The sequence below is a fragment of the Microcaecilia unicolor genome, chromosome 11, assembly GCF_901765095.1.
Source record: "Microcaecilia unicolor chromosome 11, aMicUni1.1, whole genome shotgun sequence".
NCBI classification, from domain to species: Eukaryota; Metazoa; Chordata; class Amphibia; order Gymnophiona; family Siphonopidae; genus Microcaecilia; species Microcaecilia unicolor.
This window is the reverse complement of record NC_044041.1, coordinates 172048944-172065157: the sequence shown is the minus strand read 5'-3', so window position 1 is coordinate 172065157 and position 16214 is coordinate 172048944. Positions and strand designations below refer to the sequence as shown.

Below are 16214 nucleotides of genomic sequence, written 5' to 3'. Positions count from 1 at the left end.
TCTACTCTACTGAAATTTGCAGCTGATTGCAAGGCACATATGCTGGTTTAGTTGTATTTGTCATGAGAGAAGAGGTAATTAATTCCTTTCACCTGTATATATTAGGTTCTTCTCAATTTTCTCCAGATCTCTTATAATCCTTCCGTATTTAATATACAGAAGTACCTTGGCAGAGTTTTGTGTTATAGTATACCAGAAGAATTCAGCAAACAAGGTACAATCACTGATTGTTTGAATAGAATAATGAGTGAAAAATACTCAAGATGTAGAAGATAGTTCATAGAAGTTTAGAAAAAATACAGTGGCATGATAATCTTGTTGATGGAAAAGCTGAGTGATCAGGTCCACTTTTGCCAATATCCATCTGTATAAATGTACTTAAGTGAAGATCAATTCTCAGTCTCCACAACACGATAATTTTCAATACACCCAAAAATGGAACTGATGGGAGCTGGCATATTCTTGTTACTGCTATGTGTCACCTCGCTGATGTTAAGCACAGTCCAGAAGAGGATGAAACAAGGTGTTGGCAAACTACCACCTGGACCCACAGCTCTCCCCTTCTTGGGAAACGCCTTGCAGCTGAATGGTAAAGAAATCTTCCGCGTACTCCTTAAGGTACATCATTTTCTAGCTGCTCATGTTCACAGTAGTTGGCTCAGGAAAGCTTTATTTAAAATAAGTAATGAAAGCATGCAGATCCACAACTTTGAAAATACTTTTTCAGCTTAACTGTGCTATAGAATGGAAGGACATACTTTAAAATTTTGATATGTTATTCAAATACCCATTGCATTTTCCATAACAAGCATACTATTTGGTGAAACTCTGGTATGAACTCTTAGCATCATAAATTATATCTGATATTGCTGTATATATGACATAATCAAGCTCACCCAATAAGCAAATCTATATGAACCTGTCATGCAAAGGAGAAGCAAAGGTTGGGAGAGTATTAATTTATCAGGATCTCTGGAAGGTATCATAAGCAGTTGGGAGATAGACATATTTACTATTTATGTCAGGATTTTCTTTTTTCAGGCATTTTTCAGTTGTAGTTCAAGGTGAGTTAGATTCAGGGACAATAAATATTTCCAATCCAATCCAATGTACTCTCTTATATCCCTCTAAATTTAGTACTTTGGTCCAGAGTGGCTTACAAAAAGAATAGAGGGCAGAAAAAAACAAAAAAAAACCCCATTAACATCAATGTAAATAGGTTTTGTCTAAGAAAAAATGTATAAATTATTGTATCACATATTTCTCAAAAGGGATAAGTCTTCAAAACACGCTGGTAAAACTATAAGATGACTGAAATTTTATCTGAATTGGTAATGCATTCCAGAAGGACACTGCTTGATAAGAGAAAGACATTTCAAGAATCCTCATTAAAGATACATTTTTAAATGATGGAAAGTTAAGTGAGAAGCAGTATATAGATTATTTAGAGGACCCCTATTTCTAATAGACATTAGATCATTTAAATAAAATAATCCAAGGCCATATAAAATCTTAAATATAGGGCTAGCTAACTTGAACTCTATTCGTACATGTATTGGTAACCAATGGAAGGCTATTATTATTATTAGTTACACTTGTATCCCACATTTTCCCACCTTTTTGCAGGCTCAGTGTGACTTACATGTAACCATTAACGGCGTTAACTGATTCCGGTCTGAACAAATACATGGTATGAATGAATACAAAGTGATATTGTGGTAGAATGAGGTACATGTATGGTAGGTACAACTGGGGTAACTTAGAGAGGGAAGGGGGGAAGAAGGGTCACGTAATGTCTGTTATGGTCATTGGTTGCATTGTGTCGCAAGTGACCAGGTATTTTTATGTTGGGTCAGTGGGGTATGCTCTTCTGAACAGGTCTGTCTTTAGTGCTTTCCAAAAATTTATCAATAAAGAAGTCACATGCAGAAACTTAGATTGTTTAAAAATCATTCTCACTGAGGTGTTGCCAACATAAAAATACCTGGTCACTTGCGACACAATGCAACCAAAGACCGTAACAGACATTACGTGACCCTTCTTCCCCCCTTCCCTCTCTAAGTTCCCCCAGTTGTACCTACCATACATGTACCTCATTCTACCACAATGTATTCATTCATACCATGTATTTGTTCAGACCGGAATCGGTTAACGCCGTTAACGGTTACATGTAAGCCACATTGAGCCTGCAAAAAGGTGGGAAAATGTGGGATACAAGTGTAACAAATAATAATAATAATAATAATAATAATAATAATAATAATAATAATAATAATAGCCTTCCATTGGTTACCAATACATGTATGAATAGAGTGGAGGAGTAGCCTAGTGGTTAGGGTGGTAGACTATGGTCCTGAGGAACTGAGTTCGATTCCTGGCACAGGCAGCTCCTTGTGACTCTGGGCAAGTCATTTAACCCTCCATTGCCCACCGCATAGAGTCTGCCATGAGTGGGAAAGCACAGGATACAAATGTAACAAAAAAAAAACTATAACATTTTATAGCTTTTGCTTGTTAAAACTGTATAAATAGCTTTTCAGTAATTTGTACTAGAATTAATTGCTGTGTTGGCCTAGCAAAATTTTCCTCGTAAAATAGAGCTTGTATTGCTCTCAGGTTGTGGAGTGTAAAAAACACTTTACTGCATAAGTTCTGAATCTGAATGTCAAATGTCAATGAAGAGTCTAAAACAACACCCATATCTTAACACATTTTTGGACTGGCATGATCTTTACTGGACCTTAATGTGATACAATCTGGTATCAGTTGTTTGCTCTTTTCAAACCAGAGAATATTTGTTATGAGAGCATTTACTTGTTCCCAGAGGGTTTGCAATCTAAAGGCTACGTTTACGAATGTACAGTAATATGATTATGCAAAAGCCCCATTATTGCCAATGGGATCTATTAACTAAGGAGATAAGTCTACATGGAACTGTCCACAGTTAACTAGCATGTGTGCAACTCAAAATTGGAAAAAAAAAAAAAAAAAGATTCCCAATCTTCAAATTGGATAAACTATTTCATAATAAACATATTGAAAATTCTAAACGTTTATTACAAAGTCAGAACCTAGCAGGAGGAAAAAGACCTCAGAAATCACAAAGAGTTACAACCCACCTTATAAATCACAGGCTGGGCTCAGTCTTCTTGAAAAAATCAATCATTAGTCAAAAACCTCCTTCCTGCCTGTCATTTGGAAAGGAAGGCAACACACAAGTATGAGGACTAAAAATAGTGACTGTTGAATTTGATCCCCTGACGAAGCCTTTGTGAAACGGGTCCCTGTTGGGATCCAGCTTTTACAGATAAGTTGTCACTATGTTCTTTTGATTTTTATATATGTTGCACTTTTCTATGAAGATTGAGAACAAGAATTAAGTTGGCTTTCATGTTGCATTGAAAATTTCAAAAAGATTAAAATTATTAACACAAGTTTATTTTTGGCAAATGTGCATTGTAATGAATAAAGTTTTGACTACAGGCAGGAAGGAGGTTTTTTGACCAATACTGATTTTTTTGCTAAAAGACTGTGAGCCTAGCCTGTGATTTATAAGGTGGGTTGGAACTCTTTGCGATTTCTGAGGTCTTTTCCCTCCACTTCAGCCGGCAGGGCTTGGGCCTATGTCCCTGACAATGGCGTAGCTATGGGGAGCTACTGGGGTCTGAGCTCCCCCAAAATGGATCCAGGACCCCTGGTATGGCTGGCAGGGGTCCCTAACCCCTGCCAGCTGAAGCGTTTCTCCAACGCTGCTCTCCTTTCAATGTCTGCTAAAACTTCACTACCGCTAGGGCAATGAGGCCGCCGGCGGTAGTTCTGGGTTGAGTGAGCACCATTTCCAGTGCTCCCCAGAAATATTTTTGTCTAGCGCGGCACTAACCTGGAGTTAATCAGGCATTGCCGCGCACTGCCCAGTTACTGCTGGGTTACCACAGGAGTCCTTAACGCCACCTCAGTGGGTGGCGGTAAGTGGTCCCCTCAGCATGGCCATGCGGTAAGAGTTATCTTACTGCATGGCCATTTTGGGGGGGGGGGGGCTTTTTACCCGCTGCAGTAAAAAGGACCCTGGTGTGTGAGGAAAAATGGCCCCCGCTGCTACTGCAAAAGAGGGTAAAGTGACTGGTTCAAGGTCATGATGAGGGTAATTTTATAAATTAGGTGATAACAGTTGCATGCCTATCACCCATGCAAATGTTTAGAATTCCGTTCCTGGCCTGTTAAATAGTTTTGAATATCAGGGGGACAGTATATAGCTGCATATATTTTTCCCTTTGCTTTTCCTAATTATACATTACTGCCTGTGTCTAGCTTGTGGCTGGCAACCTTCCTTTTTGTCAGCCGATAAGCAGGGCCACCGAAAGACATCGGGGCAGAACCGGACCGCTGCAAGTCACTCCCCCCCCCCCCCCCACACACACACATACACACTCGCACCCACATAATTTTTAAAAATATTTCTCAGCCCCTCCAATCCCTCTTCTGATTCCCTCCCCTGAAATAACCCCCTTCTGTTCTCACTCCACGCACCCCTCAGGCCTACCTGGAATCCCTGCTGGTCCAGTGGGAGCAGGAATGACCCTCACTCGCTCCTGCTCCTAGATGCTGCCTCATTAAAATGGCTCAAGAAAACAAATAGACAGACGATCTGCAATATGAAGAACGGGGCAAAAAAGGAGCAAATCACAAGGGTAGAAATAAAAAATCCAATTTATTCATCAGAAGGGTAGAAATACAAAGTCCAATTTATTTGCCAAACAGTTGAGGAAGTCTTTTAAAACTTTTTTTATTCAAGAAATATTTTGAAGTTGTAGTGAAATGATTACGTTATAACCCGCTTTGATTCTTTGAGTGAAATTAGTGGGACAGAAAAACTGGAATAGAATAGAATCATAAATCATAGACCCCAAAACATCTTGCTTTGCCCTAACCAGGGCTGCATCAGGGGCTTCACTGACAAAACTAATATCAATTTTTGCAGAGCCTTCTTATTCCCATTTACAGCAGCAACATACACCTGAGATGCCACTGAAGTGCTACTAAGAAGGCTGGTTTCATTACTGGTCATACTCCTGTCAATTACTAGTGCGTATCCAAGCATGTGTACTCTTTCCTTTGGTTTGACTCTGTTGTGTCTCGCGCACTGGAGCGACTCAGGGGAAACCAACAGGTACCAGCACCTATAATACTGCCCACATAATAAACAAAACATGTTGGACCTTTCCTATGATTTATGATTCATATATGTGTGGTGAATAAATTGGACTTTTTATTTCTACCCTTGTGATCTGCTCCTTTTTTGCTTCATTAAAATGGCTGCCTCAACCTCTACTGGTAGCCTCATGGTACTACTCGTTTTTAGAATTACTCCCAAGATGCCATCAGTGGGAGATGTAGGATTTGAACTCTAGCTTTCCTGTATCTCAGCCACCCTTCCTCTTCCATTGATCAAAAATATGTTTTAACTATTAGATTCTATCTAAGATAATAATATCCATGATTTTATTTTCTAGCTCAGTGAGAAGTATGGATCAATATTCACCATCCACTTAGGATCAGAGCCAGTGGTGGTTTTGTGCGGTTATGAAATTATGAAGGAGGCTCTGAATGACCATGGTGAGTGGTTTGCTGCGAGGGGAAGCCTACCAATCATGGATCGAGTCAACCGTGGCCATGGTAAGAAGTTCCCAGAACACAGGGGAGAGAAGGGTGGGTAATGAAATCGAAGGGTCCACATCCAGCCTTCAAAGAATTGAAGAGCTTAGTTCCAAAACCTGTTAAGTACATTTTCTTCAAAAATGAGTTTATATTGGAAGCAAACTGCCTTCATAGATAGCTATAGAAAGTGTGAAATTTGCACTGAAAGGAATTTATTTGTAAGGTATATGATATAATTTTTTTTAAATTCTTCTGTCAACTAGAGTTCTTGAAAATAAAAACATTCATTTATCAAGAAAACAGCTTTTCACACTTACCACATTTTGGAACTAAGCTCTTGAATTCCAGCTCTTGAATTCCAATCGCTCACATCATGCAATTACTTTTAGAAATTCCATATCCATTTCTATTCCCATTTTTCCTCTCAAACCCTTCCCTTCTGTTCAGTGGGTAGAAAATAAAAGGAGCCTTTTTACTTGCGTCATGTAAGCCTCTATGGGCGCCCAACATATGCTAAAATGGAATTACCACCCGACTACCAAGTGGCTCTTGCGGTAATTTCATTTTTGGCATGTGTCTGATACGCGCATCTGAAAAATATTTTTTATTTTCGGGCACGCATAATGGACGCATGCCAAGTGGCATTTGACACATGTAGGTCATTACCACCTGGATTCTTTACCGCTAGGTCAATGGCTGGCAGTAAGGTCTCAGACAGAAAATGGACGCATGGCAATTTTGATTTTGCCGCACATCCATTTTTGGCAAAAAGAAAAAGGCATTTTTTATAGGCGCGCTAAAAAATGGATCGGTGCACGCCCAAAACCCACGCCTACACTACCGCAAGACATTTTTCTGCTCATCTTTGTAAAAGGACCCCTTAGACTCCCACTACATAGTAGTTTGAACTGTAGTCCCTTATTGCCTCGTAATCTGAATTAAGTGACTCACTTGGGATAGGTGGGGCAATCAAGTAACTCATGCTCCCTGGGTTCTTTCTGAATTGGGGAAAAACAAATGTTTAAGAAGTCCTGAACCTTTGAGGTTGCTTAGGACAAGTTCCTGGTTTAATAAAACATTAATAAGCCAGTTTATCTTTTTTTTTTTTTAAATGCACTCTGCAAGCAACTTGATGGAAAAACAAAAATCCCCCTCCCCCTCAATATTCAGAACAATTCGCCCGGCTAAATAGCACTTAACCGGCTAACTGGAAATATTCAGCAGGGGATAGCTGGCTATATCCAGTGGCGTACCAAGGGGGGGGCGGTGGGGGCGGTCTGCCCCGGGTGCACGCCGCTGGGGGGGTGCCGCGCGCCTGTCGGCTCTTCGTTTTCATGCTCCCGAGGGAGCATGAAAACGAAGAGCCAGCAGGCGCGCGGCACCCCACCCAGCGGCGTGCACCCGGGGGGTTCTTTCGCCAGGGGATTGGGGGGGGGGGTTCGCCAGTGGGGGGGCATCGTGCTGTTCCGGGGAGGGTGCTGCACCCGGGGGGCGGGGCGCATCAGCGATCCGCCCCGGGTGTCAGCCCCCCTAGGAACGCCACTGGCTATATCCTGCTGAATATCGCTGATTAGCGCTAGCAGATAGCTGGCTATATCAAGTGATATAACTGGCTATCCAATGATTTTCAGCACAAAGCTGGCTAAGATTGGTGGCCATATTTGGCCATGTCAATAAATAGAATATATTTGGCCAGTTCCAACTTAACCATCTAGCGCTGAATATTGGCTTGACCAGTTAAGTTGACGAAGGTACAGATAGTGATGATCCTTGAGAGGACCTCAGAGGTCTTAAAGGTGTGTAAAGGGCTAACTTATTCTTTAAGTACTCTGGCCCATTTTGTCTGAGGACCTTGAAAATCAAACATAGAGTTTTAAATTTAGCCCTGTAAGGTACTGGTAGCCAGTGTGAGTTTGCAGGACGGGTATGATGTGGTCATGTCACTTGCAGCCTTCTATCAGTCGTGCTGCAGCATTCTGAATTAGTTGGAGCTGATACAAACTCCTTTTGGTTTGGCCAGTGTACAGGGCATTACAGAGGTCTAGTCATGATGTTATCAAGGCATGGACCACTGTGGTCAGACTCGTATTTTCAATGTATGGAGAGAGATTTTGTAGCTGCCATAGATACTAGAGACAATTTTTGAAGGTTGTTTCAATTTGTGGGATCAGAGTGAGTGATGAATCTAGCAATATCCCACTTCATGCTGACACTCCACTTTATCTAGCCTCCCTGATTACTCCACAAACCGCATCAAGAGTGACTTTCTTTTTTTGCTTCAATCCTCTTGAATGCATTACCATCCATGCTTCATATAGAGCCATCCTGTATCAAATTCCTGTCAGCTCTGAAAACCCATCTATGTTTTTGTAGGGGAGAGGGGGAGGGTGGATTCCCGAAGTGGCTGAAGCCCGATAAAGTATCTCTTCAGCCTATTTCTCTTGTTGTTGTTTTTCTTCTTTCTTGTCTGATTAATTGGTATTCCTTTACACTTTTTTATAATGTAAACCACTTTAATCCGCATGCCACAAAAGATGGTATATCAAATTGCAATAAACATAAACATGTGTGAATAAATGATTAGTGCACCAGCATTTACATATGTACTTGCCACCTACATCTACGCAGCTTGTTAAAGAATAACCCAAATGAATTTGGTTCATTAGTGCTCCTTAAAAAAATTAGTGTGCACTAAATTAATGTGTCAATTTAATTAGTATACCCCTTTCCCAAAAAAGCTTTCAAAATAAGCGGTACCATTCAGCCAATATTGAAAACCATCTAACCAGCCAAAAATGGCACCTGGCTAGCTAAATGGTACTTAACTGGCTACCGATGATATTCAGATATCCGGCTGTCTCCCGTTGAACGTTCCCAGTTAGTGCTTAGTGGATAGCCAATCATATCACGCAATACAACTGGCTATCCACTGATTTTCAGCGCATTGCCAGCTAAGTTTGGCAGCCAAATCTGGCCACATCAATAGCTTGAATATCTTTGGCCAGTTCATACTTAACCGGCCAGCGATGAATATTGGCTTGACCGGTTAAATTCAGACTGGACAAAAATAAACCGGATATTTATTTATTTATTTATTTATTGCACTTGTATCCCATATTTTCCCACCTATTTGCAGGCTCAATGTGGCGTACACAAACCTGTTATGGCATTGCCATTCCAGGGTAACAGATACATTTGGTGTTACAAAAGATCAAGGATAACAAAGATATAGTTGGTATTACAAAGGGTTAAGGATAACAAAAAGAGTTAATCAAACAATTATATAAAGAAGGGAAGGTTGGAGTGGTGAGGTGTTATAGTTAGCCTATGGATTCTCAGGGTAGGCTTTGTTGAAGAGGTATGTTTTCAGAGATTTGCGAAAGTTAGTTATTTCATTAATTGTTTTCAAGCTAGTTGGTAGTGCATTCCACAGCTGCGTGCTCGTGTAAGAAAAGCTGGATGCATGTGTTAGTTTGTATTTCACTCCTTTGCAGCTAGGGAACTGTAGATTAAGAAATGTGCGGGAAGATCTTTTAGCATTTCTGGGAGGGAGGTCTACAAGGTCTAGCATGTAGGACAGGGCATCCCCGTAGATAATTTTTATAAACAATCTTGCAAATCTTGAATGTGGTACATTCTTTAAGTGGGAGCCAGTGAAGTTTTTTTCTTAGGGGTTTTGCACTTTCATATCTTGTTTTTCCAAAATTGAGTCTGGCTGCAGTATTCTGGGCTGTTTGGAGTTTCTTGACAGTCTGTTCTTTACAGCCAGCATAGAGTGTGTTACAATAGACTAGCCTGCTTATAATCGAACGAGAATAACGCCCAAGTTCCGACCTAAATCGGGAGATGGGCGTTCTTCTCACAAAAACAAATAAAGCGGCATAATCGAAAGCCGAACTTTGGACGCTTTCAACTGCACTCCGTCGCGGATGCGGACAAAGTTGACGGGGGAGTGTCGGAGGCGTGGTGAAGGCGGAACTGGGGCGTGGTTATCACCCGAACAGAGATGGGCGCCCTTCGCCGATAATGGATGCGTTTGTAGCTAGAATTTAGGGCACTTTTCCTGGACCCTGTTTTTTGACGAATAAGGCCCCAAAAAGTGCCCTAAATGACCAGATGACCCCCAGAGGGAGTCGGGGATGACCTCCCCTGACTCCCCCAGTGGTCACTAACCCCCTCCCACCACAACAAATGATGTTTCACAACTTTTTACTTTCACCCTCAAATGTCATACCCTCCTCCCAAGCAGCAGTATGCAGGTCCCTGGAACAGTTGTTAGGGGGTGCAGTGGACGTCAGGCAGGTGGACCCAGGCCCATCCCCCCCCTACCTGTTACAATTGTGCTGCTTAATGCTACTAGTCGTCCAACCCCCCCCAAACCCCTGTGCCCACATGTAGGTGCCCCCCTTCACCGCTTAGGGCTATAGTACTGGTGTAGACTTGTGGGCAGTGGGTTTTGAGGGGGATTTGGGGGCTCAACACCCAAGGGAAGGGTGCTATGCACCTGGGAGCTCTTTTACCTTTTTTTTTGTTTTTGTAAAAGTGCCCCCTAGGGTGCCCGGTTGGTGTCCTGGCATGTGAGGGGGACCAGTGCACTATGAATCCTGGCCCCTCCCACGAACAAATGCCTTGCATTTATTCGTTTTGAGCTGGGCGATTTCATTTTCCATTATCGGTGAAAAGCAAAAAACGCCCAGCTCACACCTTGGCGAATAAAGCATGGGCGTCTATTTTTTTTAAAAAATACGGTTCACTCCGCCCCTTCACGGACCCGTTCTCGGAGATTAACGCCCATGGAGATAGGCGTTTCTGGTCGATTATGCCCCTCCTGCAAATCTTGAATGTGGTACATTCTTTAAGTGGGAGCCAGTGAAGTTTTTTTCTTAGGGGTTTTGCACTTTCATATCTTGTTTTTCCAAAATTGAGTCTGGCTGCAGTATTCTGGGCTGTTTGGAGTTTCTTGACAGTCTGTTCTTTACAGCCAGCATAGAGTGTGTTACAATAGACTAGGTGACTTAATACCATTGATTGTACCAGATTGCGAAGGATGGATCTTGGGAAAAAAGGTTTTACTCTTTTGAGCTTCCACATGGAGTGGAACATCTTCTTCACGTGGCAATCGAGTGTAAGATTTCGATCAATGGTAACTCCAAGAATTTTCAAGGTGTTTGAGACAGGGAGGGAAACGTTTGGTGTGATATTCAATGCCAGTCACTGGAAATGGCCAAGCATTGAATATCAAGGCTCAGCGCTGACCAGAGAAGGCAGTCCAGCTTCCTCCCGTGGTCTGAACATCGGGATCTTCGTATTCTTATGTACTAGGTGAAGGGATAAAAACTCTATAGAGGTGGTTGAGAGAGCAAATGAAGGATTCCTGGCTAAGAGGGGTGAAGAGAGCAGTGAAAAGAGCTAGAATTTGTGCTGCTGTATAAATTTTGCATAGATCTTGAGAAAATCATGTTTAAATATGACTAAATACATACCACTCAATATGATAACCATGGCGGTTAGCATTTAGAAACATAGAAACATGACGGCAGATAAAGGCCATATGACCCATCCAGTCTGCCCATCCTCTGTAACCCCTAATTCTTCCTGTTCCTAAGCGATCCCACATGCTTATCCCATGCCTTTTAAAATTCCGGAACAGTCTTCGACTCCACCACCTCCACCGGGAGGCCATTCCATGCCTTCACCACCCTTTCTGTGATTTAAAAACTGGCCACTGTGGATTTCTTTTTATGCCTGGATATTCAGCCCTGGTATCTGGATGTCAGCTGGCACTGATTTTCCGAGCATAACGTGGCCAACAGTAATTCTCCAAGTATTAGCAACATTCAGTCTAGTAGCAAGATAATTAAACATAGTAACATGGTAACACAGTAAATGAGGGCAGATAAAGACCTGTACAGTCCATACAGTCTGCCCAACAAGATAAGCTCATTTTACATGATTTGTCCTTGCTATTCTCAGGGCATAGACCGTACAAGTCTGCCCAGCAATGGTTTTGCTTCCCAATTACCGGTATTGCCACCCAATCTTCACTAAGATTCTGTGGATCCATTCCTTCTAAACCAGATAAAGTTAATTATCCTTTTTGTTGTTCTAACTTGATATAGTTAGTTAGTCAATTGGAGTGGAGGAGTGGCCTAGTGGTTAGGGTGGTGGACTTTGGTCCTGGGGAACTGAGGAACTGAGGACCTGAGTTTGATTCCCACTTCAGGCACAGGCAGCTCCTTGTGACTCTGAGCAAGTCATTTAACCCTCCATTGCCCCATGTAAGCGCAATTGAGCCTGCCATGAGAGGGAAAGCGTGGGGTACAAATGTAACAAAAAAATAAAATTAGCAGACATGAAACTCTGCCCCAACACTGCCCACGTAATGCCAGAGCAGTGGGGAAAGACTGAAAATCTAGCAATTGCCCAAGTAAGTCTTGCTAAATATCCAGCCCCATATTAGCTGGGAAGAGAATACTGCTTAAAGATTGAGAGAGGAGCTAGAAGACTAAATGATAATTGGTAGAGGAAGATAAGAACTGTGAGGAGAAGGGGGGGGGGGGGGTGGAAATGCTGAAGATACTGTAATAGGGTAATGACAGAGCTGGGAGAAAGGCTAGAGAGAGTTGTGAAGGCACAGGCTGTGGAGTGAGAGAGGAGAGTAAAGAGGGCCAAGAAAGAGGAAACAGATTCATAGGATCTGACAGAGAGAGAGACCTGAGAGAGGGATCAGCATAATGAAGAGAATAGGAGTAACAGGAAGACTTTAGCTGCAAAATGGGGACTTAAGAAGAAGAGAAAAGAGCATTTAAAAATGTAATCAACACTGTTATTGAACATACTGACCTAAAATAATACAATATTTAATCATTCTCCTCAGGAGTTATTAATAGTAATGGAGAGCGCTGGAAGCAACTCCGACGGTTCTCCCTCATGACATTGAGAAATTTTGGGATGGGGAAGAGGAGCATTGAGGAGAGGATCCAAGAAGAGGCCCAGTTTCTGACGGAGGAGCTAAAAAAAACCAAAGGTTTGTGCTACAGGGTTCACTAATGAATGCAGGGGGATTATTAGAATGCACTTCAGTCTTTCATATTTGAAGTTTAGGGCTTTGCTGAAAGCTCATTTGTTGTTTTAAACTTTTGGAGGTGCTCCAGAATTTTGAGCACAGGAGGCATTGCTTGGCCCTCTCTTTCTCTTGCTCTTTTTCTGTCAATATTTGTAATTCGTGAAGACGAATACATGCTAGAGGAATCTCTTGCACGAGGAAATTTTCTAGGTTGAATCTGAATCTTATATATATATATGATAGGAATGCCAAACAGTTTCAGGATTTTATGAGGGGAGGGAAAGAAAATATTACAGATAATACACTTGTATTTTAAATTTCATCAGTTTTAGATATACCAGGGTGCTGGGATCACATTCTTGATCCATCTCAGCATTAAAAGTTGATCTCTCATTATTACTAGTAGCCAAATTTACTGTGACACTCTACTGGGACCCAGAGACATAGCCAGACTCGGCATTTTGGATGGGCCCAGAGGTAAATTGGATGTGCCCTTCTATGTGCACGTGCCCCCTCTCCCCCCATTCCAATCATAACACAAATATCTTCCCGGAGATATTTTTTAAGAGCATAGTGGGGGGGGGGGGGGGAGGGTTAACCTACCCCACATCTTCTCCCTCTCCTCTGTGGTGTCCTGGCATCTGCACTCCTGTCTCTGAACTCTGTCCCTCACCGATGTCGGTACCGACATCCTCAGTGCCTGCAGTGATTCATTCTCACTGCTTGCGCCAGCCTCGCAGGCTTCCATCTGCCATGTCCCGCCCTCGCTGATGTCATTGCCTATTTCCTGTCTGGTGGAACGTGGCACATGGAAACCTAGGGGGCCTGCACAAGCAGCAAGAATAAGTTGCTAAAGGTGCTGAAGACACCTGTGCTGACACTGGGGAGGGAAGGGGCTAAGAGACTGGAGTGCAGATGCTGGAATGCCACGGAGGAGAGAGGGGAAGAGAGCAGTGTGGCACTGCAGCTGGGTGGGCCTGAACCAAGAATAGTTGAGCCTGTCCCCACCCAGGCCCACCCATAGCTACACCACTGCTGGGTCCACATCTACCAAATTGCACAATGGTGGAAGCAATCGCATAAAATCACATTTGTTGAAAGATTAGCCTTTACAGTGAAAGAAAATCAAAGTTTTATCAAGTTTTGGGTCCTTGTCTTTTCTTTTATAATATGTCTGGATAATCTTTCTCCTAACACAGTCACTGACTTTTATGTTGGTCTTCTGATTTCAAGGTCTAACTTGGCCATTTTCCATGGTATTTTGTTGCTGAATATGAATTGCACTGTAATGCATTTAAATACACATTTTAAAAGAAACTGCAAAAATGTATTTTTTCCTTCATTGTACTAGAGTTGCCATTTGACCCCACCTTCTTCTTCAGTCGCTCTGTCTCCAACGTTATCAGCTCTGTGGTTTTCGGGGATCGATTTGACTATGAAGATGGGAACTTCCTCATCTTGCTCAGTTTGATAAATGATACCTTTCGGATTTTTAGCTCGATCTGGGTACAGGTAAACAACAATGTTGTTATTCTGCTTTCCCTTTAGAGATAAGTTTTAAAGTCACACTTAAACCATGCATGACTATGGAACAGCACATAAATGACAGAGAAAGCTCTTCTATTGGCCAAAGGCCATAGAAGGGAGCACAGGCCGCAAGAAGACTGGCCAGCCAATATTCAAAGGTACTGTGTTGCTAACCAGATAAGTGCCTGGCAGCTGAATAATACAGCAGCACTAACTGGATAGTGCAGCTGAATATTTCTCTGACTGCCTTGGCACTCTCCGGACAGCGCTGGGACAGTCTATGGGAGGTGCATGGGCAGAGCTGTAGATTATCTGCTGTGTAGCAATATTCACAGTTATAGACTTACCCTCGTACAGGGCAATTCTATAACAGGGCACCTGGTAGGAGCCTATTCTAAAACAGAATATATATATATATATATATATATATATAATCTAGGATGGATTGTATACATTCTAGAACGGAATGTATATATTGTGTAATGGAATGGATATATACTAGAATGAAATATAGCTGCCTAGAAGTTAGGCATGAGTACAGACCAACCAAAGGGCTTGTGTAACTATGAGCAGCTAAATGCCAAGGATACATGCGTAGTTTATATTATTCGTGCATCCAGCCCATGCCCCACCTAGGGTCTGTCCACATGTATGCTTCCCTTGCAAAAAAGTACATATTTACAAAATAGCTCTTAGGTGGAATATTGTTATGTATGTATGTCAGTATTCTAAACATTTACACATATAGGGCCAGATTCTGCAAATGGCGACTAAAATCTAGGTGCATCCAAAACAGCACATAGCGCTATCCAGTTAGCCACACCTAAAATTAGGCATGGTTTATAGAATAGCACATAGGGCTGGGGAATGCGCCTACATCTAGACATGCCCATTTATGTCACTAAAAACCTGTAAATTACACATGCATCGAGGACATTTATGCAAAAGCATTTCCACCAGTTCTATGGCAGGCATAAGATATATGTTAAGCATCCGTATATCCAGTTATGTTAGTGTTCTATAAAGGAAAGTAGGCACCTACATTGCTTTGACTCCTACGAGGTGCCTTGTTATAGAACTGTCTTCCGCATTTGCAAACACATCTTGACCTGTTGTAGATCTCCTGGTTGAATGTTTCCTGTTTTGAGTGACTGGGAATGGCACTGCACTAAATCTGCACCTGCCCTCCAATAAACAAATGGTTTCCTTTTCTCCTAGCTCTATAACTTCTTTCCTAATGTGATGGAGTATCTGCCTGGACCTCACAAGAGACTGATGAAAGATATAGATCAGTTGAAAACGTTTGTAGCAGGAAGAGTGAAGAAGCACCAGGAGACCTTGGATCCCACCTCTCCCCGGGACTTTATTGACTGTTTCCTCCTCAAAATGGAGCAGGTAATATGTTTTGGAGGAGTGGGTGAAGACTTTGAGTATCTTATCATAGTTCATAGTCAAGGCTGTTGTAGCAACACACACACAGTATTTAAAGACTGAAGGAATGTGATCTCTCTGCTGATCTGCACTGAGGCCCTGATGCTCAGAAGCAAATGTGGGCACTAGAGGCCATTACCACCGAACTAGTGGCCACATTTGCTCCTGCTGAATGCTCAGAGCTGACGAGCATGTCTGACAACGAGCTCACTGGTTCTGGGTACAATAAGCATGCAAATGCATGCAGAAGAGGGCCTCCTGCATTCCTCCCCAATGGTTAGTGGGCAGCACGCCAAACAAAGGTGCTCCTCTCCTGGCAAAACCCTACACCAGCTCAGAGCTGGCATTAGGATTGTGACGAACAATGGAGGAATAGTAAGACCTGTGCTGCTGGTGGCCAGAAGAATTGAAGCAGCGGCAAGACCCGGATGACCAGAACCCTTCAAATCGCACTCGCACTGCTAGGGCTGGACAATGATGAAAGCTCCATTCATCCCTGTGCCCAGCTACATGTAGTCCCAGCATCTACTTCCCA

The 16214-nt window shown here is 42.4% G+C and overlaps 1 protein-coding gene across 4 annotated transcripts in view; it reads left to right on the top strand.

Moving 5' to 3' along the window:
* The first annotated feature begins 435 nt into the window (after positions 1 to 435).
* LOC115479452 (cytochrome P450 2C42-like) overlaps positions 436 to 16214 on the top strand; it is a 44636-nt gene continuing 28857 nt past the window's right edge. Inside the window, exons 1-6 of one of the 4 annotated variants that reach the window (XM_030217359.1) lie at positions 436 to 618; positions 5511 to 5673; positions 12533 to 12682; positions 12920 to 12931; positions 14073 to 14233; positions 15467 to 15643. In XM_030217359.1, the coding sequence (XP_030073219.1) occupies positions 436 to 618; positions 5511 to 5673; positions 12533 to 12682; positions 12920 to 12931; positions 14073 to 14233; positions 15467 to 15643 (846 nt within the window). Of the gene's footprint in view, positions 620 to 5510; positions 5674 to 12523; positions 12697 to 12919; positions 12932 to 14072; positions 14234 to 15466; positions 15644 to 16214 lie in introns of all 4 variants that reach the window. The other 3 variants (XM_030217358.1, XM_030217361.1, XM_030217360.1) reach the window with 3 other exon arrangements.